The sequence below is a fragment of the Chiloscyllium punctatum genome, chromosome 4, assembly GCF_047496795.1.
Source record: "Chiloscyllium punctatum isolate Juve2018m chromosome 4, sChiPun1.3, whole genome shotgun sequence".
Taxonomy (NCBI): Eukaryota; Metazoa; Chordata; class Chondrichthyes; order Orectolobiformes; family Hemiscylliidae; genus Chiloscyllium; species Chiloscyllium punctatum.
Genome location: NC_092742.1, coordinates 30,578,882 through 30,602,492, shown reverse-complemented (window position 1 = coordinate 30,602,492; position 23,611 = coordinate 30,578,882). Strand labels below are relative to the sequence as shown.

At 39.7% G+C, this 23,611-nt stretch overlaps 1 protein-coding gene across 1 annotated transcript in view; it reads right to left on the bottom strand.

Annotated features, from left to right (window-relative positions):
* LOC140475910 (uncharacterized) overlaps nucleotides 1-23,611 on the bottom strand; it is a 65,360-nt gene that overhangs the window by 37,470 nt on the left and 4,279 nt on the right. The window contains exons 2-5 of the mRNA XM_072567837.1: nucleotides 21,154-21,794; nucleotides 16,218-16,488; nucleotides 13,929-14,076; nucleotides 11,406-11,590 (exon numbers count right to left, since the gene is read on the bottom strand). Coding sequence (XP_072423938.1) covers nucleotides 11,406-11,590; nucleotides 13,929-14,076; nucleotides 16,218-16,488; nucleotides 21,154-21,794 — 1,245 coding nt within the window. The remainder of the gene's footprint in view (nucleotides 1-11,405; nucleotides 11,591-13,928; nucleotides 14,077-16,217; nucleotides 16,489-21,153; nucleotides 21,795-23,611) is intronic.

Here is a 23,611-nt window from a genome sequence, read left to right as displayed (position 1 = left end):
ACAAATTAATTTCACGGTCTATAAATTACTTTTGGAAGCCACTGTTGTCTTTCAAAGAAAATGTGCCAGCCAATATATACACAGCAAGGCCTCACAGATAGCAAGAAGATAAATGACAGTTCATGTGTTCCACTGGTTAAGAGAGAAACATTGCTGATGACACAGAAGCAGTTCTTGGTTCTTAATGGAATAGTGGCATGAGATATTTGATGTGCACCTAAGCAAGTGTGTGATTTAAAATTTCATCTGAAAGACCAACAATGAAGTATTGCCTCAATACCATGAAAGAGCTTCCATTTATATCGAATTTCTCACGACCACTGGACAAGTCAAAGTGCATTACAGCTAATGAAGTCCATTTCTAAAAAAGGTACTCAGTGTTGTAATGTAGGGAATGTGGTAGTCAATTTGCACTTGGTAAGCTCCAACAACACCAACATGATAAGGATGAAATAACCTGATTCTGTGATGTTGGTCGAGGGAAAAATATTGGCAATGGCACTGGGAAGAGTCCTCTGATCTTCATAACATTGTCATGTTATTATTTATGTCCACAAGTGAGTACAGATGAAGCCTTTGTTTAACATCTCAACCAAAACTGCCAACAGCCCAACATTCCCTCAGTGCTGCACTGGAGTACTTGAGTTTTGGGCTTGATAGGAACTTGAATTTTAAACCTTGTGAGTCAGAGACAAAACTGCTACCAACTATACCACAATTAACACCTTCCACCCTGACCTTAAGTTCACCTGGACCATCTTGGATAGCTCCCTCCCCTTCCTGGACCTCTCTGCCTCCAACTCGTTACCAACTCAACATGGACACCTATTTCAAACCCACCAACTCCAATAGTTACCTGGACTACACCTCCCCTCAACAACTCCCACCCCCGTAAAAATGTTATCCTCATCTCCCCATTCCTTCACCTCCGCCATATCTGCTCCTAAAAGAAGCAATTCAATTCCAGGGCATCCCAGATGGCTTCTCTTTCAAGGACCACAATCTCCCCTCCCATGTGATCAACAATGCTCTCCAGCACATCTCCTCCATTTCCTGCACCTCCATCCTTGATTCCCACCCATCCAACCGCAACAAGGATAGAACCTTCTTGGTCCTCACCTTCCATCCCACCAATCTCCAGACACAGCACATTATTCTCTGCCATTTCAGCCACCTACAATCATATCCCATCACCAGAGATATATTTCCCTCCCCACCCCTATCTGCGTTGCGCAGAGATCATTCCCTCCGCGAACCCCTTGATAAGTCCACTCCCCTCACCAACCCGCCCTCCCCTCCCGGCAGCTTCTCTTATTGCTGCAAAACCTGTGCCCATGCCTTCCCCCTCACCTCCATCCAAGGCCCCAAAGGAAACTTTCAGATTTGGCAGAGATTTTCCTACATATCGAAATGCCTCATCCACTGTATCCGTTGCTCTTGACGAGGTCTCCTCTACATTTGGGAGACAGGACATAACTTGGGGAGCATTTCAGGAACAGCTTTTGGATACACGCACCAAACAACCCCACTGCCTTGTGGCCGGTCACTTCAACTCCCCGTCCCCCTCCATGCACGTCCTGGGCCTCCTCCACTACCAAATCCAAACCACCCGATGACTGGAGGAAGAACACTTCATCTTCCACCTTGGGACCCTCCAACCACACACGATCAATGTCGACTTCACCCATTTCCTCATCTCCCCTCCCCTCACCTCATCCCAGATCCAACCCTCCAACTCGGCATCACCCTCTTGAACTGTCTTACCTGTCCCTTTTCCTTTCCATCTATCTGCTTCACCCTCCTCTCCGAACTTTCACCATCATCTGCTATCTGCATCTACCTATTGCATTCCCAGTTACCTTCCCCCCACCCTCATCCCCCTCCTATTTATCTCTCAGCCTCCTTCCACCGCACATTCCTGGCGAAGAGCTTCTGTCTGAAAAGGCACCTCTCCTGCTCCTCGGATGCTGGCTAACCTACTGTGCTATTCAAGTGCCATACCTTTCAACTCAATTAACATGGTAAACTGAAAATAAAAACAAAAAATTGTCAAAGAAGCTCAGCATCTGTGGAGAGAAAACATTTCGAGTCCAGTGACCTTTCAGACAGAAGTAAACTCCAGGATCTTCCTCATCAGATCCTGGAGTGAGCTCAAGCCCATGATTAATGTGATTACTGTTTCATGCCTGATAACCTTTTAACCATTTGCTTAACAAGAATCTACTTATTAAAAACATTTAAGGACTGCGCTTTTCCCACCTTTTAGAGGGTCAGATATCCAAAGAGCTGCAAACCTCTGTACCAAATAAACGTTACCATCCTCTCTCTCTTAAGTGGGTGCTCTCTTATTTTTAATTAGAGACTTCCACTTTTAGATCCACGAGGGGAAAATCTTCTCCACATCTGCCCTGCTAAGTTCTGTCTTATGTGGTCTTATATGGATTTATATGTTCCAACTTGCCTCTTCATTTTCTAAACCCCATCAAATACAAGCTGTGCTTTGCTTCATACATAAATTTTAAATAATTTAAGGAAAATTTATGTTACTCAAATTTAATAAACTGAACAGCAACACTGAGACAAAATTGCATGCAACTGCAACATAATAATAATTGTTTCTGTAGGTACTGCAGATGCTGGAGATCAGAGTCAAGCTTAGAGTGGTGCTGGAAAAGCACAGCAGGTCAGGCAGCATCCGAGGAGCAGGAGAATCGACGTTTCGGGCAAAAGACCTTCATCAGGAATTGTTTCTGTGCGTGCATGTTAAATTAGTCAATAAAGATACAGCATGATAGTTTGATCAGATGCTGAGACATAAAGGTCAGAGTCTAGAATTTTTCATTAGGATTAGCTATAATGTCTGTGAAGAGAGATACAATCTCCATGTGGATGCACTCGTTATAAAGGCCAACAAGGTCTCTTCTTCCTCAGGTAACTGAGGAAATTTGGTATGATGGCAAATATCTTTGCCAACTTTTATAGGTGCTCCATCGAGAGCATTCTGTCTGGATGTATCACTACCTGGTATGGCAACTGTAACATTCAAGATTGGAGATGGTTAGAGAGTGGTGAACTCGGCCCAGACAATCACAAAGGCCAACCTCCCATCTATAGGAACCATTTACCAGGCCCGCTGTCAAGGAAAGGACACCAACATTCTCAAAGATCCATCCCACCCTGGCAATGTTTTTCTCCAACCTCTACCATCAGAGAGAAGGTACAGAAGCCTGAACACACACACCAGCCAGTTTCGAAACAGTTACTACCCTACTGTTGCTAGGACTCACAAACTCTTAATATTCCCCTGTACCTGTGTTTTTGTTTTTCCCGCTGTTTACCTATTATTTACTTGTCTATGTGACTTAACTTTTTGATCTGTCTGTATTGTTCGCAAGACAAAGCTTTTCACTGTGCCTCGGTAAACATGACAATAAATTCAATTCAATTCAAAGTTAGCATTTTGAATGCTGAAAATTGTAGAGTTAGTCCCTGATTGCAAACAGGTTCTACTCCCGAATCTGTTCGTATGTCAATTTGTATGCAATTCAGAACAAATGCAGGACATTATCAAGCAGCTATTCATAAATGTTCGCATGTCTGATATTTAAAATTGCAACCTGTGGGATCACAATCGTAAATACAATTTGTAGGTCAGATATTCATAAATTGGGGTCTCCTGTATTTGGCAATTAATGTTGTTTCTTTGTGGATTTCCCATCATACCGGAAGAATGGAACAACATTGTACTCACAGCAGCCGCCTCCCTTCCCTTTCCCGTGCTCTTTATCTGCAGGTTGTTTGCAATAATTGCCTCTCCTCTCCATAGAACCTCCATGCCTTCTTGGAACAAGAAAATGTTCATTCTGTTTCTGATTTTCACATTCTTTACTACTCTTGTTTCATAAGACACATACACAGACACACACACACACCATGTTATTTGACTGTTATCCAACTCTTCTTTAAAGCCTGAGTTTCTCCAGCATTCTATTTCCAGCTTTCAGATTTTCAGCATCTGTGGTTTAATGTTTGACTATAATGTCTATCTTATTGATTTATTATCAAGCAGTAACCTTGGAATTATACAAAAACATTTCCAAATTCTGATGTACAGCAGAATTGTTATTTCTTTGCTGAATGTTTCTGTCAGGGTAGCTGAGCTTCTCTACTGTCATTAGAATTGAGGTGCAATGGGAATTGAAATGCTTAAACTGTGACGCACTGATAGCTGTTGTTTGAAATTGCTGATGTTGCAGAAGCTACAGTGTCAGTGCCTGACAGGTGTCTATTTAACACGTGAGCTAGTGTGCTTGACATAAAACTACACTCTTCTTGAATATCATGAGGAACATATTCTGCTAGTACTGACTGAGACACATTAGTAAGGTCAGAGAATGTCTACCCATGATATCAGATCATGTTTGCAAGGATGTCAAACATCTGTAAAACTCAAGATTTAAAGGCCTATTATGGGGTGGCATGGTGGCACAGTGGTTAGCACTGTTGCGACACAGCGCTAGAGACCCGGGTTCAATTCCTGCCTCAAGCGACTCTCTGTGTGGAGTTTGCACATTCTCCCTGTGTCTGTGTGGGTTTCTTCTGGTTGCTCCAGTTTCCTCCCACAGTCCAAAAGTGTGCAGGTTAGGTGAATTGGCCATGCTATATTGCCCGTAGTGTTAGGTGAATGGGTCCGGGTGGGTTGCGTTTTGGCAGGTCGGTGTGGGCTTGTTGGGCCGAAGAGCCTGTTTCCACACTGTAAGTAGTCTAAAAAAAAGATGGTGGGAGACAATCACGACTAAATGAATAATTGAGCATGGGCCTAGCAGTATGTTTATAAATTCCTTATAGAATTTGCTGGGAAGTCTATCAGGACCGGGCGCCTTTCCATTCTGAAACTGCCTCACAGCTTCCTGCACATCTTGCAGGGCATTGAGAAAGGACTCTTGTTCAGGGGTCATGCCTGGGAGCTTCAGACCCTTAAAAATGATTCCATTTTGACCCGCTGGGATGGGCAATAAACAATGAGTAGACCACCAACACTGAAACCCTGAAAATATATTTAAAATAAAGCATATTTTGTGTAAACTCCACTTCAAGGAACAGTTTTATCACCTGTTTTAAGAAATTAGTTGTCAACTCAAATTAAGCATCCGTATGTCTTGTTTTCTATCTGCTTCTGTGGAAGAATGGATATTTTATGTTGAAGGTTCACTGCTTTTATGTTAATTCATGGAGTACACTTCCAAGAGGATTTAGATGAAATTGTACAGGAGCTTAAAATGGGTCATACTGAAATGTCAATTTCTTTTTGCATTTACAAGAGAGGAGGGCTAACGTGAATGGAAACAGAAGGTCATACTTGGCAAATATTATTCAAGCCAATTTAGAAATTGTTTTTGATTCCAAAGTCCAAATCATTGGCATTAGTCACAAACAGCAGTGATCCCAACACTGATCCTTGCAGAACACCACTTTCTGTCTCCTGCTACTCTAAATAACTACTTCTTATTTTCACTCTGCTTTCTGTCTTGAAGCCAGTTAGTAATTCTTTCTCCTGCGTGGGCACTGACTCCATTCTGTCTGACTTTATGAATTAGTTTATCATGGGGTCCATTGTGAAAGGCCTTTTAAAAATCCAAATGAATGACATCTACAGCACCACTATTATCTACACACACTGTTAAATGCTAAATTAGTCAATCAGGATTTTTGCTTTATAATTCACACTGTCTGTTTACTATACCTTCTTTTGTTTCTAGATGTTTATTTATTTTCGCTTTTTGTAGGGAGTCCATAATTTTTCTGACTGATGTTAAGGCGAAAGGTCTATATTAACTTGTGTGCATTCAGTCCCCCCCTTCTTAAATACAGTATATGAATTAAATTAGTTATCTGTCTGGGCACCAAGTAGTTGTTAAATATATGTGTAACATTGTCTCCATTGTTAGCTGCCTTCTTATGTACGATAATCTGTTTCTACATCTTCGTTTCACAATATTTGGCTCTAGTTCCGGTCTATTCCATGTGATTACATTCTAAATTCAACCCATCCTGTTTGCAGTCCACAACTGCTTATTGATATCTCTGTAATAATCCTTATTGAAACCACTGCTCATTTTGCCTCATGAGCTCCCACCTCTCTGCCATGCACCACCAGCAACCCTGGTTTACTTTATTTCAGAGCAGATCTGGGCCTCAGTTTTATTTCTTCAATTTGCTTTATATGATGCTGTACGAAAATCTTTCTATTACTTTTAGGTGGGAGAACAGCAAGCTGCAATGAACCTTGAATCTCAATGCCTCTTCTCATCCCCCTTCTGCTTTAATTCCTTTGACCCTCACTCTTTAAATCTCACCTTTTGTCTCCTATGCATTTTCATTATGTCCGACAGCTTTAATTAAACCCTCTGAATCTGAGCCATCATCCTGCAGCAAAAGTCTCAGTTTCCCTCAATGGGCCAAATGGCCTACTTCCACACTGCAGGAATTCTATATGCTTATTCCTTCCTCCCTGTTCTCACCTCAGGCTGCATTGAATATTCAACTCTATTTCTGCTGCTGCTACCTTCACTCCCATGTCTTTGTGGCCAGAAGTTTTCTCTCCCACATCTCTTCCCACACAGTCTTTTCCTCTTTCCTCTTGCCTTTGAAATTTTCATTTCAGGTGAAGCCATCTTACTGGCCCTTTGACCTCCCATTGATTTCTTTTGAGAACTGACTGTATGATATCAGCCTAGTTAGTTTCTTCAGATCCCCAACTCATTCAAAATCTAAGATTTTGTGCCTAGGTACCTTTGTACTGAAGATGGTGCAGGGAATGGTGATATTGTATACTTTTCATTGTCCTCCTGTATCCCTGTACTTGAGTACACATGACAGTAAAATCTAATTCTAATTCTAATTCTAAAATCTATCTTGAATTTTAAAAAAAGTCAACCCCGTCTTCACCTTGCCATAGAAATCTTCTGACTGTATCAAACATTTTTCGATTTAATTTCAGTACATGAGTTGCTGTTTTGAGCATCAGTTATAAAAGGCAGCACGAAGATGTCTACCACCCCATTAGCTAATTATTTGCATAGCAGCTTTTCATAATAAAGAATTCATGTCGACGGACTGAATATAACAGTAAGATCTGTTGGTGTTAGACAACAATCCAGACAGTTCTGAGTATTGATTGTTATTTGATTGTTATTTACATTCTGCTGCACTGCTGAACAAACAAATTCTTCCTGCAAGTCTGTTCCCTGAATTGATGTAGTCAGTACATGTAAGTTAAATAAAGCAAATTCAGTTCTTTCAAAGAAGACATGAAAAAAAGTTAAAGCCAATTCTTGTTAATGGTTTAATTTTTAATGGAAGTGGCAAGTTGGAGACTTTTACGCTGAGTTCTGATAAAATGAGTTTATTTGGAATCCACTGGAATTTGTGGTGGAAATGTTGGAATAGTTTAGTCAAGCCTGTTAAAGTAACAAGTAATTCTTTCACCAGCTACAATAATGAGGTGTTAAAGTGACCCATTTAGATAAACAGATTAGTATTTCCAATGCAAACAATGAGCCTATTAATCTGGTTAAATATTCATTGTGTGTGTAGAATATAAAACTAGACGCTTCAATTCACATGACCTGATTTTTAGATTAATTCTGTATTACGTTTCAAGAAAGGTATACAATTGAGTGTAAGAATTTACAGAGTGAGATCCATATAGTTTGGGAAACTGATTTTATTGTTATATGCTTAATTGCTCAGGAGTCAGTAGAAATGAAAAGGAACCTATCTGCTGACTGGTTGAGTTTCTCCAGTACTTTTTGTTTTTACTTAAGATGTCTAGCATCTGTAGTATTTTACTTTTATTTACATTAACTCCCTTTCTCCCTTCACAGACATTACCAGACCTGCTGACTTTTTCTAGCTCTTTCTGTTTTTATTTCTGTGTAATTTCTAATATCCCAGTTTGTATAATTACCTGATTAAATTGTGAAAATGCATTGATTTGGATTCAGCAAACATTGACATCCCCACTCACCATGCCACGTATTGGAAGTGATGGTCTAGTGGTATTATCGTTAGACTATTAATCCGAAACTCAGCAAATGTTCTGGGGTCCCATATTCAAATCCTACTGTGTCAAATGGTGGAATTTACATTCAGGAAATGAAAATTTCGAATTAGGAATCTACTGAAGGCCATCATTCCCAACCCAGAGAGCAATTAAGAGGCAACCACATTGCTGTGGGTCTGGAGTCGAATGTTGTCCAGATCAGGAGAGGATGGCAGATTCCTTCCCTGAAAGACATTAGTGAATCAGATGGGTTTTTCCAACAGTTGACAATGGATTCATGGTCACCATTATACTCTAATGCCAGGTTTTTAAAATTGAAATTCAAACTCCACCTTCTGCCTTGGCAGGATTTGAACCCAAGTCTGCAGGGTCTCTAGATTAGCAGCAATAATACCACTAGGCCATCACCTCCCTAAATATTGGTATTGACTCACCTTCACCCTTTCCCTGTCCTTCCAGTTCCACTTTCTTCTCTCACATGGGGTGAGTAAACAGATCAACAAGTGAAAATCAGGTATTCAGTTGAGGGAAGCTGTGCATTCAGTGAGTAAATCAGGTACATAACATTGCTCATGGATTGTAGTACATAGCAATGGCATATGGGGATAATTGGGAAGGTGATGAAGTGCATTTAAAGTCAGAGCTGGGTGTGGCTGGAACCTGAGTGTGAGGAGGAATGTGATGGAGAACATGTGGCATCACTGAGTGTAGGTGAAGGGGATTACATTACAGGATGTAATGTGAAGAGGCCAATGTACAGGTATTCCCTAACCTTGTGTGATCTCTAAGCCACTTCTAGTTCTTGATTCAAGACCAGGATGCAATGCTCCAGAGGTTCATCTCATCACTTATCTCCAATCACTTGTCAGCAGCAGATTTCTTCCTTCAGCTGCTGGAGAGAAAGAGGTGTTACTGGCTCCTGACTACATCTAGCTATAATTCCAATGGAGCATCACTGTGTCCGGGTGCTGTTCTTGCTCCAAGTGTAACTATACTTTTTAGATTAGATTAGATTACTTACAGTGTGGAAACAGGCCCTTCGGCCCAACAAGTCCACACCGACCCTCCGAAGAGCAACCCATTCCCCTACATTTACCCCTTCACCTAACACTACTGGCAATTTAGCATGGCCAATTCACCTAACCTGCACATCTTTAAACTGTGGGAGGAAACCGGAGCACCCGGAGGAAACCCACGCAGACACAGGGAGAATGTGCAGACTATACAGACAGTTGCCTGAGGTGGGAATTGAGCTCAGGTCTCTGGCGCTGTGAGGCAGCAGTGCTAACATTGTATGATCTCTGCTGGGTGCCTCCATTTGACTTTTTTAAACAGGACTGTGATCACATTAAATTTGTTTTGGAAGTGGAAATGCGTTGTTTCCATCTGAGTTACAACTGCAGACTCTAACCTGGTGAAGACTTTCAAGGTGCCACTATGCACTCCTTTACCCCAACAATTACCTCTCCAAAAAAACCTTCATAACAGACCCCTTTTCCAAAATAATATTTCAAATAATTATGCCAAGTGGGCTAATTGTTTCAATACATTCAATTGGCTCAACAAAAAGCATAGTATAAAAGTTTTTGGAGGACAAATATCTTTTCATCAGATGAACACTAAGCTGACTTCTTGCAATTTCACCCTCTGCTGAACTGTTCCATTGCCATGGTTCCCTTTGAGAAACTTACCATAGTGAAAGCAATTGAATTTATTCAGTTTGATATACTTCTGAGACATGTGGAGGTGTTATACAAATATAACTCTTTTGACTTCAGATTTTACATTTTGGTGATGTACATTTCGCTGCTGGTAATGTACACCCCCTAGTAGACATTGAGATGTTAATGGTGTTAGATGTTTGTTTAAATCTTAGCAGTCCTTGTGTTATCTTTATATGATGCCCTTTTGTTTATTAATATTAATAATTGCTAAATTGACAGCAGGATGGACAAGTGAATACTTAAAATTTGTCTGGTTCTCCAACTTGAGTAACATGGAAATTTTATGCACAAGTGCCAATTTTTTAGACCGTTAAACCCTATCCATGGTGCATATTTAAAAATGAATGTAATTTGATTAAATAGTCAAAACATTGGAAACAGAAAATTCTCTGTAACTGAATACACCAGTGATTAAATGAATGTCTTAGACATAGGGTCAGCATTTCTGATGATTGCAGGATGTGTTTTAACTTGGTTGTTCTGACTGTTTACAAATGTCTGAAAATATTGAATATTTGATAAGAAGCATTTAACTAATAAGAGAACATCAGTAATTTCTTTGTATGAATAGGACGTTAGGTCTTCTCACTCAATGTAGTTGCACACTTTTGATGAATATGTCAATAGGCAATAGCATGCAACATATCAACCTAGATTCTGAAGATTCTTAGAATAAGTCTTTAGTCTTCCTTGATTCTAAATTCATTTTGACTAGATGTTTAGTATCTGATTTTCAAAGTTTATTTACTACTTCGTGATACCATCGTGAGCGGTGCTCCTTGGTATAAATCAATGTCTTCATTTATCATTAATTGTTATCATTAATTGGTTGACATATGTAAAAAAAAACTGAAAGAGTAATATTGTGTTCAATTTGGAGGTATCAGCTGTTGTTGACTCATGTAAGGAAATAAATCCAGGAATATCTTGTTCATGCCATGACTGTTGTGAATTTTGACTGTCATTCCATTTTTTTACAATAAGTACAAATTTACCAATTGATTTTTCTCTGCATGTGTTGCCTTGTTCAAAGAACAACATTTCTTTATCTGCTTATGAATACACAACTGAGTGACATGGCCATTTCTGTGCTCTCTAACCTGTCTGTTTTTGGTGATTACTCACTTCAATGGGAGCATATGTTGGTGAATGATTAAAGACATGGAAATTCATTGCATGAAAAGGCATTATTATGTTGCATAGATTGGAAATAATTGAAATTGTGATTAGTTCTTTGGCCCTTCTATTCATCAACAAACAATAATTACCAAACACTTGTTCATGAAAAACAATAAATTAAAACAAACCGCAAATACTACTGCAAAGTTCAGATGCATTTTCTGTTTTAATGTAAGTTATTCATATACATACTAGTGAATTACTCAAAGCATGACAAACATTTGAAATAAATTTGAAACATTCATTATTATTGATGAGATCTTTGTTTGCCTTCATAAAAAGCTTGGTACATTACTTTATGGTAAAGCACATTTACTAAATTACTTAAGGTTGCTCTCAAACAATTGGATGTTAAACGTTGTTGGACATAACGTCATTGCTTTCCATTTATCAATGATACAATTCTTGGAAGTGTGTGGAGTTTTTGCCTGCATCACGCAGTGGGATTCATTACCCTTCCTGCAAACAGGACAGACTTAACATTGTGGTCAGCAATTAATAGGAAGAAAGGCCTGTTAAATACATACTCAGAAGGAACAGAGAATGGTATTATTTCAATTCCTGTAACAGCTGTAGCTTTTGTTCCTGTTTCATCAATATCCAGCACTGCCTCATGGGTCACCTGCAATAACAAGGAAACCACACCAGGTTAATAGAAACACCATTTGACATAGTCCGTATAGTTCGGCAACTCAAACATCCAGAGGATTGAATACATGGACATAATCTCAGGTTTTCTTTGGCTAAATGTCAGTTTTGTCACGCTTCAAGTTGGGTTTACCTCTGCAACATGTCTCATCATATCCTACCAACCTTACTTCATTAATTACCTACAAGGTAGCCTGGTTCTGTTCCAATTCTCCTATTCACTGTACCCTGATCAATCTTCCACCGTCAGGATGTCCTGGAAGTGGACCTCACCCCAAGTGCTGGTGCCATTTGTAAAAGTCCATTGTGGAACTGGAGTAGCATTGTCAGTCTGGAGATGGTCAGAAGTCACACAACATCAGGTTATAGTCCAATAGGTTTATGTGAAATCACAAGTTTTTGGAGTGCTGTTCCTTCATCCTTCACCTAACAAAGGAGCAATGCTCTGAAAGCTTGAGATTTCAAATAAATCTGTTGGACTATAACCTGGTCTTGTGTGACGTTTGACTTTGTTCATCCCAGTCCAACACCTCCACATTATGGAGCTGCCCCGGTGCATGTCTTGATGTTTGCCTGAGATGTAGCAGAGAAGAGAAAATTGACATCTTGCATCACGGGCATTGACCTGAAGATGTTGGTGGACAGGGTGGTGTGGAGGTGGGATGTCCAATAGCCTCCAGGACTGACAGTAGATGCCATAATATGGACCATGCCAGCCATGTGGATCAGTGCAGTTGCAGCCATCTGGAGGAGTGCACAGCCACCTAGGAAGAGGATCAATGTCCTTCTCCATTTGGCCAGTACAGATCTTCTCCAATAGTTCATCCTTTCCATCTTTTTGCTACCTCATCCCCCTCTGCACTAAGCCTCATCTTCCCTCACTCATTGTCACCCACCCTACCATCAGTAACCCCTGTGTGCTCACTGTGCTGCCTACTCACTTGCTCTGGACACCTTCTGACCCACACCAAAAGAAACAGCTGTGTTACCCAATTTCATCCCTTAGTGCCCATCTCTTTCTCATTCTAGGATAAAAACAGGTCAAAATAGGGCAGAAAGAGTGAAGATGTGTGGTGCGCTCTCTGACATTTGTCTGCTCAATCCTTATGTGGAGAGAGTCAGACTCTAATCACCCTGAGAGTTTGACTGACTGTGACATGCCCCTGGACTGGTATCAGAGACTACCAGAGTTACTGGTAGCCCTGGGTGACAGCTTGCTTCCTTGATGACTGGGGTCTGCTGACGACCATAACAAGTTTCCTGGTTTTGTACCTGTACTAAACAACATAGCAATATGGCAGGACTGTGAGGATCAGGTGCAAGGTACCTAAAGGCAAAGCAAAGTAGGGATGTTATGGACATCCAAGTGGGTTCAAAGTGAGTAAGTGCTATGACAGCAAGCAAACAGGCCAGAAATGCATTGTGGTCCACTTCATAAGCTGGGTGCATGACTCTGATGCATCATGACAATGCTGGTTGCTGCTGTGTCCTGAGTGCTGCCATGGTGCAGAAATATCCAGTAAGTGATTCAGAGATGTGCCATATGGGTCCTCAGAGGCTTACACGTGTTAGTTGCCAATGTTTGTGGATGTTGACTGAATGTAGCCAGAACGAATGGAAGAAAGATCTGAGCTATTTGTGCCCTGTGTTAAGCATGGAGGACCTTTACAACAAGCATTGAGCTGAAGTCATCAGGTACCAGCTCCGACTTCCATGTTGAGAATGCTCATCCTCTAGTTTGCTCATGACAGGTGTTAAGATGACAAACTGCATATTAAAACACCATTCTTTCGGGAATCTATTATCAATCCTAGATTCTCATTTGATTAGTGGTCATAATAAAACTGAATGGCTCTTAATTTAAAAAATCAGATGGCTATTATTTGATTCATCATAGATTTCAGAGCATTGTCAAGATATGTGACGATTGATCATGTGTACACTGGTCATAGTGCAACTGGTTCTGTTTGACCACAAGTTGTCCCTGGTTTTGTGTCAAGGCTTGCACAGACTAGCAACATGAAACTTAGATGTTTCTCAGTATCAGGTGGAGTCAATCTATTTAGAATTAAAGAATTAACAAAATACGGGTCATCAGGCTAACAGCAGAGAACAATTTTTCTTGTAATTGTACTCCAGAAATATGATTTATTGAAAAGAAACCTCACAGAGAAACCTGAAAGCATTTTTTGTCCTTTCCATGATAATCATTCATCTGTTCTATGTACTTTCAACACCTCGATCATTCTAATAATATGGCCAGTGTTCCCAATATCATTTGTTAGACTGCAATAAACAAATAGTTGGTTTACCTCAGATACTTTTAGAGGGGCAGTTTCAGACATTCCAGAAAGGTTTGAATTATCTGTGAATACATCCACAATACCCATAGACATCAGCAGATCTTTGAGCTTGTAGGATTCCTTCAACAATAACTTTGGAAGGTGCAGAGTTGCAGACCTATGACAAACACACAGAGAGATCAAAGTTTGGGAGAAGATTTGTAGCTCGGGTGCTCGTTGTTGTAGTTCTGTTCGCCGAGCTGGGAATTTGTCTTGCAAACATTTCGTCCCCTGTCTAGGTGACATCCTCAGTGCTTGGGAGCCTCCTGTGAAGCGCTTCTGTGCTGTTTCCTCCGGCATTTATAGTGGCCTGTCTCTGCCGCTTCCGGTTATACCGGCCACTACAGCGGACAGCTCGAACTGACAACCGGAAGCGGCAGAGACAGGCCACTATAAATGCCGGAGGAAACAGCACAGAAGCGCTTCACAGGAGGCTCCCAAGCACTGAGGATGTCACCTAGACAGGGGACGAAATGTTTGCAAGACAAATTCCCAGCTCGGCGAACAGAACCACAACAACACAGAGAGATATTGTTGACTCATTAATTTCTTACTTAAAATTAAATTTGTCATTTTAATTTTAGTTTTGTCAACACATGACTAGAAAACAATAATTTAAGTAAAAATGGTGTTAAGTTTGGCCACATATATACATGTTATATATGTACATGAACTCTGCATAAATTAACAAGAGAACTGAAATTGTACATAGAAACTTTAAGATGATCAATAGATTTGAGTCAGTCTTGGCTATTATAATTGGTTTCTGATTCTTTTCCTTAGATTACTTTGATATACTGAAGAAACCATGTTTTATAGGAATCGGTGAGACTTATTCCAGAAAGACATGAGCTGCTAATGTTTTACACAGAGGGTGGTTTGCATGTGCAAGTGATGGATGTGTGTGTAATTACAACATTTAAAGGACATTTGGATAAGCACATGAACAGGAAAGGTTTGAAGGGATATGGGCCAGGAGCAAACAGATAGGACTGGTTTAGTTTGGGATTATGTTCGACATGGACTGGTCGGACTGAAGGTTCTGTTTCTGTGCTGTATGACTCTAGGAGGCATATTCAAATCACAAATATTAGGATTTGGAACAAATGAGAAAATGAGATGCACTTTGGAGAGTCTCTAGAAATTGCTATGATATTAATGTCAGAACAAGAGACAGATTCACAGTGTGGACAAGAAAAAAGTTGTTTGTTTTGAGGAAAATAATACCATGCTGTTAAAGGATTTGTCAGCAATCACTTGCTAATGAATATTTTTGTCTATCACTTGCTAACAAGTACTATTGTCTCCCTCGGAAATCCTGTATCACCGGTCATGGGTTTTGTCAAAGGAATTAAGTCCTTTCAGAATACACTAGTTCCCAAGAAATAGGGGTCACTGGCAAGGCCAATGTTTATTCCTGTTTATTTGTCTATTCCCTGATGGCTTTGAGAATGTGCTCTTCTTGAACTCCTCATTGCTATTTATGTGGCAAAAATGCTCTCAGAATGCTGTTAGGTACAGAATTCTATTATTTTGATCAGCAACAATTAAAGAACCACTGTGTTCATCCAAGTTAGGGTGGTGTGCAGCATGGACAGGAACTTGGAGAAGATGCTGTTCCTCTGCATTTGCTGCCCTTGTTTTTCTTTGGGATGCAGTTAGTGTGTTTGGAAGAAGTCATCCAATGAAGGTTTAGCAAGTTGCTGCTGCACATGCTCCAGAAGGTACACGCTGAAGACAAGCTTTAGGCTAGTGGAAAGAGGTGACAAGGAACACTAGGGCTATGAAATCTAAAGGGAGTTGATAACAGGGGCTGCATAGTGGCTCAGTGGTTAGCACTGCTCTCTCACAGTGCCAGGAACATGGGTTCGATTCCAGCTCCTGTCTGTGGAGTTTGCACATTCTCCCTGTGTCTGCATGGGTTTCCTCTGGGTACTCTGGTTTCCTCCCACAATCCAAAGATGTGTAGGTTGGGTGAATTGGCCATGGTAAATTGCCCATAGTGTTCAGGGATGTGTAGGTTAGGTGCATTAGTTAGGGGTAAATATAGGGTAAGGGGCCATATCTGGGTGGGTTACTCCTCGGAGGGTTGGTGTGGACTTGTTGGGCTGAATGGTGTGTTTCCACACTGTACGGATTCTATGATAACTAGATGTGTTGTAAGATTAGAATTTTTTTACATTTTTAGAAGAAAATGAATAATAAACACCACTATATTGTCAGACAAAAATGAATATAACTTGATTTCACTGAACGTACCTAAACGGTAGCGAGAAAAAAAAGTTTTGAAAATGGCTAATGGTCAGATTTTGTTCGACTTCTGCCAATTTTCCTGGGGCTGGTAGAATCAGCACCAAGGATGCATTTCCATGATATGGAATGCTAACCACATAACTGGAAATTTGCTGATCATAACCAGAGTAATACATCCCCAGCCTCTTCATCATTTGAACTCGCACTGTTGTTGTGTTATCTACGTGGAAGTCGGCTTCATACGTTGCTGTGGGATCAAAAGGTTTCATCCAACTACCTACAGGAAATAGATAGAGATCATGAGACTGTGAATCCATCTGAACATACACCACATAATTTCATCAATATTGATAAAAGATGTTTACTCTCCATTGTATAAAAATCAATACAAGTTTAATGCATTCATATTAACTTAATTGTCACAATCATTTTGCGAGCCTTAGATTCTAATAAGTTACATATCATTTTGTCAACTCGAAAAATGCCCCTTATATTTTCTTCAAAATATTCTTAACTTTTTAAATTGATAAAACCTAGGAAAATAGCAACGGGGGGGTTGAGGGATGGTTAACTCAGTCAGCAATGAGGAGATAGCATTAAGTAACAGAGTTGAAAAGTCATTAATAAAGTATCTTGGATATTAATCAGCTAACAGCAGGTGATAGTGCAGTCGTGCAGTCACTGAAGTAGAAATCCTAAAACTGGAAAGTAGAAAAGCTGGGATCTGGGTTCAAAACCCCACCATGGAATTTGAATTCAATAAAAATCTGGCCTTAGAAACCTAATGATGGTGATGAAACCACTTTTGATTGTCATAAAATGCATCTTGTTCACTAATGTTCTTTAGGGAAGGAAATCTGCTACCATTAAATGGCTTACATGTGGTTGATACTTAACTGCTCTCTGAAATTGTCAGGAAGCCATTCAATTGCATAAGAAATCCTAAACAAAAGATATGAAACCAGACAGAGCACCTGACATGGATATGGGCAAACACAGCCCTTTTGAACCTGCAAAACCCTCCTTACTAATGTCTGCAGGCTAGTGCCATAACTGGGAGAGCTGTCTCACAGACTGGTTACGCAACAGCTTGACATAGTCCTACTCATGGAGTCCTACCTTATACACAGCATTCCAGACAACACCATCTAGGAGAGTGGTATTCAGACAGGAGGGAGGAACGTTGGGAGTTGTCAATATTAATTCCTGACCTTATGACGAATCATCACATCAAGTAACACATAAACAAAGGCTACATGCATACAAACAGCATAAGCAGCAGGTGATGAACAGAACCAAGCAATTTCATAACTGATGGACCAGACCAAAAACCTGCAGTCTTACCACATCCAGTCACGGCAGACAATGAAACAGCCCGCTCTAACAGCACTGTGGATTTATCTAAACCAGTTGGACACTAGTAGTTCAGGAAGGTAGTTTACCATCACCTTCTAGGGGCAATTGGGAATGGGTATCAAATGTTGATTTTGTTAGCAATATCTACATTTCATGAATACATTTTAAAAAGTACATTCATCAGTTGGTAAAAACAATCCTCATCTTCAGGTCACCAGTCATTTTATCCCAGTACCTTATTATTCCTTCTAATCTCATTGTCCTTGAACTGTTACCATGCAGTAATGCTGACACTACTTTGAGCAACAGCACCTCAGCTTTCAACCAAACATTTTATAGTCTTCTGCACTCAACACTGAATTCAACACTTTTAGGCTTAACTTCTGCCCCAATGCTATATCTTATATCATTTAAACGCTTTCTTGTTTCTCTCATGTTACTTTTCTTTCAGTTAAAGCCATTAAGCATCCTACAATTCCCACTTCCTCTCGACAAACCTTTTGTTTCTTCACTTGTCCCATTACCACCCCCTTCTGCCTTGCACCATGAAGCCTTTTGTCATTTATTCTCTCCTGTCCTCCACTCGCTTACAGATTCCCCCTTTTTTGTCCCAAATTTCTCCCACTTGTTCTAACTTTTCCCATAGACCATTAATTTGGTTTCTCTGTCATAGGTGTGACAAGACCTGCTGAGTGATTCCTGTACTGCCGGATTTATCAAAGCATCAGTTATTCAGATTGAACTAAATGTAGTTGTGAAGCCCACAAAAAGGTATAAATAAAACAAATAGAAACAATAATTGGTTCAATGGGTTTGAACATCAGTGACACCTGGGCTTGAACCCAGCTGAAGTTGTTGAGATGATGGGTTGTCTCACTTTTTTGCTGGAAGAGAAATTAAGTGCTGGTGAGAGATATCAACATGTCTCAAAATTGGGACCTTAAAAGAATGGCAATTTCACTCCAAAAAGCTAACAGTTTGGTATGTTGTGAAACTTGAAAGGGTTCAGAAAAGATTTACAAGGATGTTGCCAGGTTTGAGCAATAGGCAGAGGCTGAACAGGCTGGGGCTGTTTTCCCTGGAGTATCGGAGGCTGAGGGGTGACCATATGGAGGTTTATAAAATCATTAGGGGCATGGATAGGATAAATAGACAAAGTCTTTTCCCTGGGGTCGGGGAGTCCAGAACTAGAAGGCATAGTTTTAGGGTGAGAGGGACAAGATATAAAAGAGACCTAACAGGCAACTGTTTCATGCAAAGGGTGGTATGCGTATGGAATGAGCTGCCAGAGGAAGTGGTGGAGGCTAGTACAATTGCAACATTTAAGAGGCATTTGGATGGGTTTATGAATAGGAAGGGTTTGGAGGGATATGGACTGGATGCTGGCAGGTTGGGATATCTGGTCGGCATGGACGGGTTGGACCGAAGAGTCTGTTTCTGTGCTGTACATCTCTATGACTCTAAGACTCTATGAATATTATCTCTTCTTGCATTTGTGGTGCAGCTAACTTCAGATTGCTTCAGGAAGGCACTTCTTGCACAAAGCAAATTCCAATGTTGGCCCATTAGTCAGTTCCAGTGAACTTGCATCTTTTCACCAATATTTCAAAATGAACTGTTCCCAAAACAACATTCTCTGCCATTTTTGGGTGAAGCTGTTGCACTTATTAAGTTGCACTGAGTGATAGGCAGATTTGTGTGTAGACCTGCATCTTCCAAGAATGAAATCAAATAATTTGACTCTGGATTTTTATATCCAAGGAACAGATTAAACTTTCATCACCACTCCTGATAATCAATGTGAAAACAGGCACAAAGGGTGAAATTTCATTTCATTTGAAACATTTTCTTTAATTTATCACATTACAGGCCACTCATCTCCTAAGGTAGAGTTAAAGCAATAATAATCTTTCAGCATAGATTAACAACATCGAAGAAGAAGGCCATTTGAACCATCACGTTCATGCTGGCTCTCAAGTTCACATACTGCCATTTCCTCACCCTATCTCTATATGCCTGTTCGCCCCTCCTCTTCAGTTATTATTATAGTAGCATCTAGAGAATTATATCGAAATCAAAACCCTGGAACTCTGTTCCTAATGAAAGAGGATGCCAACAGCATTCCAAAAATATTGAATAATCAAGGCAAAAAGAGTGTAAAGAAAAATATTAAATAACTCAGAGAGAAAGTACAAGTGATACTATTGGGGTTAAAGGCTAAAAAGTCCCCTGACCTGATGGGTCGTATCATAGAACATTAAAAGTGGTAACAGAGAGGGTGCATGCATTGATCATAATTTCCCAAGAATCTTTAATTCTGGGAAGTCCCAGAAGATTGGAAAGCTGTTAATGTAACACTCTTAGTTAAAAAGGGATGCAGACAAAAAAAAACCACAGGCAACTGTAAGCCAGTAAGCATAACATCTGTCTTTGGGAAAATGTTAGAGGCTATTTTGAAGGATGCAATAACAAAACATTTAGAGATGCAAAATATAATCAAGCAGACTCAGTCTTGTTTCATGCAGGAGAAATCAACCTGACAAATGTATTAGAATTCTTTGAGTAGGTAACAACTGGGATAGATAAAGGGAATCAGCAAACGCAATATGTTTAGATTTTAAAAATATGTTTGCAAAGTTGCAGTGCATAAAGCTATGTAATAAGCTAAGCGCCTTTGATGCCGAGGGTTGTGTGCATGTTTACAGAACTAGCTATCTAATAGAAGACTGAATTTGGATAAGGGGAAGGGGATTGAACCTGTAATTGGTGGAATGCCACACAAATCAAATCTAGCTGTAAGAGTTGAACAAATTCTAGATATTCTGTTCATATCACCCTTATTTTGGGCATCATGATGTGTCTCTCACTCTGCCACAATATTTCCGTCATGCGTTGATATCAAAATATAATGCAACATTCATACTTATGATTAATTTATTGACTTAGGTTCTCATCTTATTGCTGTCTGTACTCTCCATCCCCTAGGTTACCTGGCCTCCATATTCTGCTAGATTGTGGTCCTAGATTGATTCCTCCCCTAATGTGGGGGAACTACCCTGTAATCAATCACTTTCTAAAAACAAAAGATTAGCTGGCCATCTCTGTTATTCATTGTGTCTCTCCATTTGCAAACTGGACAGGTAGTTGGATAAAGAAACAGCAGCACAAGAGGTAGAAAAGTGGATGGGAAATCATGGAGAGGAGCAGAACATAAGGGAAGGAGATCAATCAGAAAGTAGAAAAAAACGTGTTATTCAACTTATGTAATAAAGAGAGATTTGCTGATAGGAAGCAAGATTTTCATCTTGCAATCAAGCAACCTGACTGATGAAAACAAAATTAATTTGCCATGGATCAGTCTCTTAGATGCTTAAATGAAATAAGTAAATTGCTTTGCCAATTAATGTCTCACAGCACTTTAACTTTCCTATATATCGCCAGTCATCAAATTACTGCACTCCAACATGAATCTTCTGAAGCAAAATAAGTAATTCAGAAATTTTCCTACTCAAGATCTGGTTGCTGCATGCCTCTTTTATGGTCCAAATGCTTGAAGGCATATGTATAATTTTTAAAAATGTTTTACCTTTGAACAAGACATAATTGAGAAGCATCATCACAGTTGATGGATCAAGGGTTTTAACAAAATCTTGGATTTCACCAGCTGTTTTCTTGTTTATGTATGCATTGATCTGTCCTTTTGCATTCTCTGGTTCTTTGAAATTAACATCCATTACCTCTGCCTTATAAAACTGCTTTGCATCCTCAAGGAATTTCTGTTTAACAACAAATTCCTGCTGGATGTGCAAAGAATTGCCCATTGTTAAATTCAGTTCACTATTTTCTCTGGTTAGCTTTTGCAGGAGGTATTTGTATGCTTCGTGCACTTCTGCTGCATCATTTTGGGACATATCACTGTACCCAAGAACACGTAGAAGCTGGTTGACTGTGTTATCTCTTGCACCCAAGGACAGCATGCTAAGTGCTGCAGAGACACTAACTGGAGAGAAGAAAATATTCTTGGCAGCTGAGCCTGGCTGTGAAGCAATCTGTCTGTAGAGACGTAAGGCAAAATCTAAATTTGCAGCTGAAAGTCTGAGGATAGATAATTGTATAACTGGATTGTTTTCCTTTGGTATGGCAGATTTTTCAGTGAGACTGACCACTCCACTGCCAAACACAGTGACTAGGAGCAAAGCAACTGGGATCAGCTTTTCCATCTTGAGCCTGCAAAACAAAGAACCAATTTGTATTGAAATACTTTGAGATGATTCAAATCCTGAATAACCCTCATCTGACTCAGATTTTGTACTAGTTTAGTAATGCTTACTTAGTGCATCCTGCAAGCTGGGATTGACAGAGATTTGAATACTGCCAATTTAACTTCTAAAATAAATAAATTTACTGTTAACATCTTATTAAACAACTTTCAGAGTCCTACCTAAAGTGAAGCAGGCTGTTCGTACTCACCTTTCTCCTTGCTCACACATAGTCCTTTGTGTTAAATGTCAATTTATACTGCAGCAAATGCAAACAGCTCAGTTACAAATTAATCAGTAAACTGACCTTCAGTTTGGCAGATATCATTGCTTTACGATTATTTGCATTATAAATACATTTCTTACAACTTTGCAGCTAAAAAACACCCAAAAAAACATTTTTAACTTTAATTTCATGTATTACATTTTGCATAGAAGCAGCTTGTTCCTATGTATTTCCTTCTTTGTTATGCATTGACTTCCCCAGGCCATGATGTTTTGAATAAATTGCAAATCACATTGCTGGATAATGTTAAAGTTCTATTGTTAACTTACTTTTTTTAAATCAGAAGTCTATAGTTGTTAATTAACATGCAGCCTTATCATTGCAATTTATTTTAAATACATACACAACTCCAAAGTTGATCTTTTTTGAATTTTGAACATGGAGATTAAAATAAACAGACTTTCATGTAAACAAAATCTCATTGTTATTTAACGAAGGAATATTACATTTACCATAATTAGATGTACTTATATAGAGCCATAGAGATGTACAAAACAGAAACACAGCCTTCGGTCCAACTTGTCCATGCCGACCAACCTAACAAACCTGCTGATCCTAACCTAATCTAGTCCCATTTGCTAGCACTTGGCCCATATCCCTCTAAACCCTTCCTATTCATGTACAGTACCCTTCCAGATGACTTTTAAATGTTGTAATTATACCAGCCTCCACCACTTCCTCTGGCAGCTCATTCCATACATGCACCACCATCTGCGTGAAAATCTCATAATTAAACATTTAAAGTTGCAAGCCAGGGAATAGAATGAGCTGCCAGAGGAAGTGGTGGAGGTTTGTACAATTACAACATTTAAAGGGCATCTGGATGGGTACATGAATAGGAAAGATTTAGAGGCGATATGGGCCAAATGTTGATAAACAGGACTAGATTAATTTAGGATATCTGGTCGGCATGGACGTATTGAACCGAAGGGTCAGTTACCATGCTGTGAAGCTCTATGACTCTATAATAAGCTTGCCCACAATTTTGGAATTGTTAAGCAAGGCAACGAAAATGTTTGAAAGTTTAAAAGAAGAAATACTTGCATTTATATAATGCCTTTCATGTTCTAAAAATGTCCTAAAATGTTTTACAGACAGTGAATTACATTAGAATATAGTCAGTCATAGAGTTGTAGAAGAAGGCTCTTCACCTCATTGAGTTTACACTGGTCACTTATTTTTCCAACACTCGACATTACAAGAACACATCTAAATACTTCTGAAATTTTATAAGGTTTTCTGCCTCTTCCACCCTTACAGGCTGTGAGTTCCAGATTCCCACTACCCTCTGAGTGAAAAAAACGTTCTCAAATCCCCTCTAAACATCCTGCACATTACCTTAAATCAAGGCCTCTCAGTAATTGATCTGTCCACCTTGTCTATGCCTCTCATAATTTTATACACTTGAATTGCATTCCTCTCAGTTTCTTCTGCTCCAAGGAACCCCAGTCTATCCAATCTTTCTTCATAAGTAAACATCTCCACCACAAGCAACAACC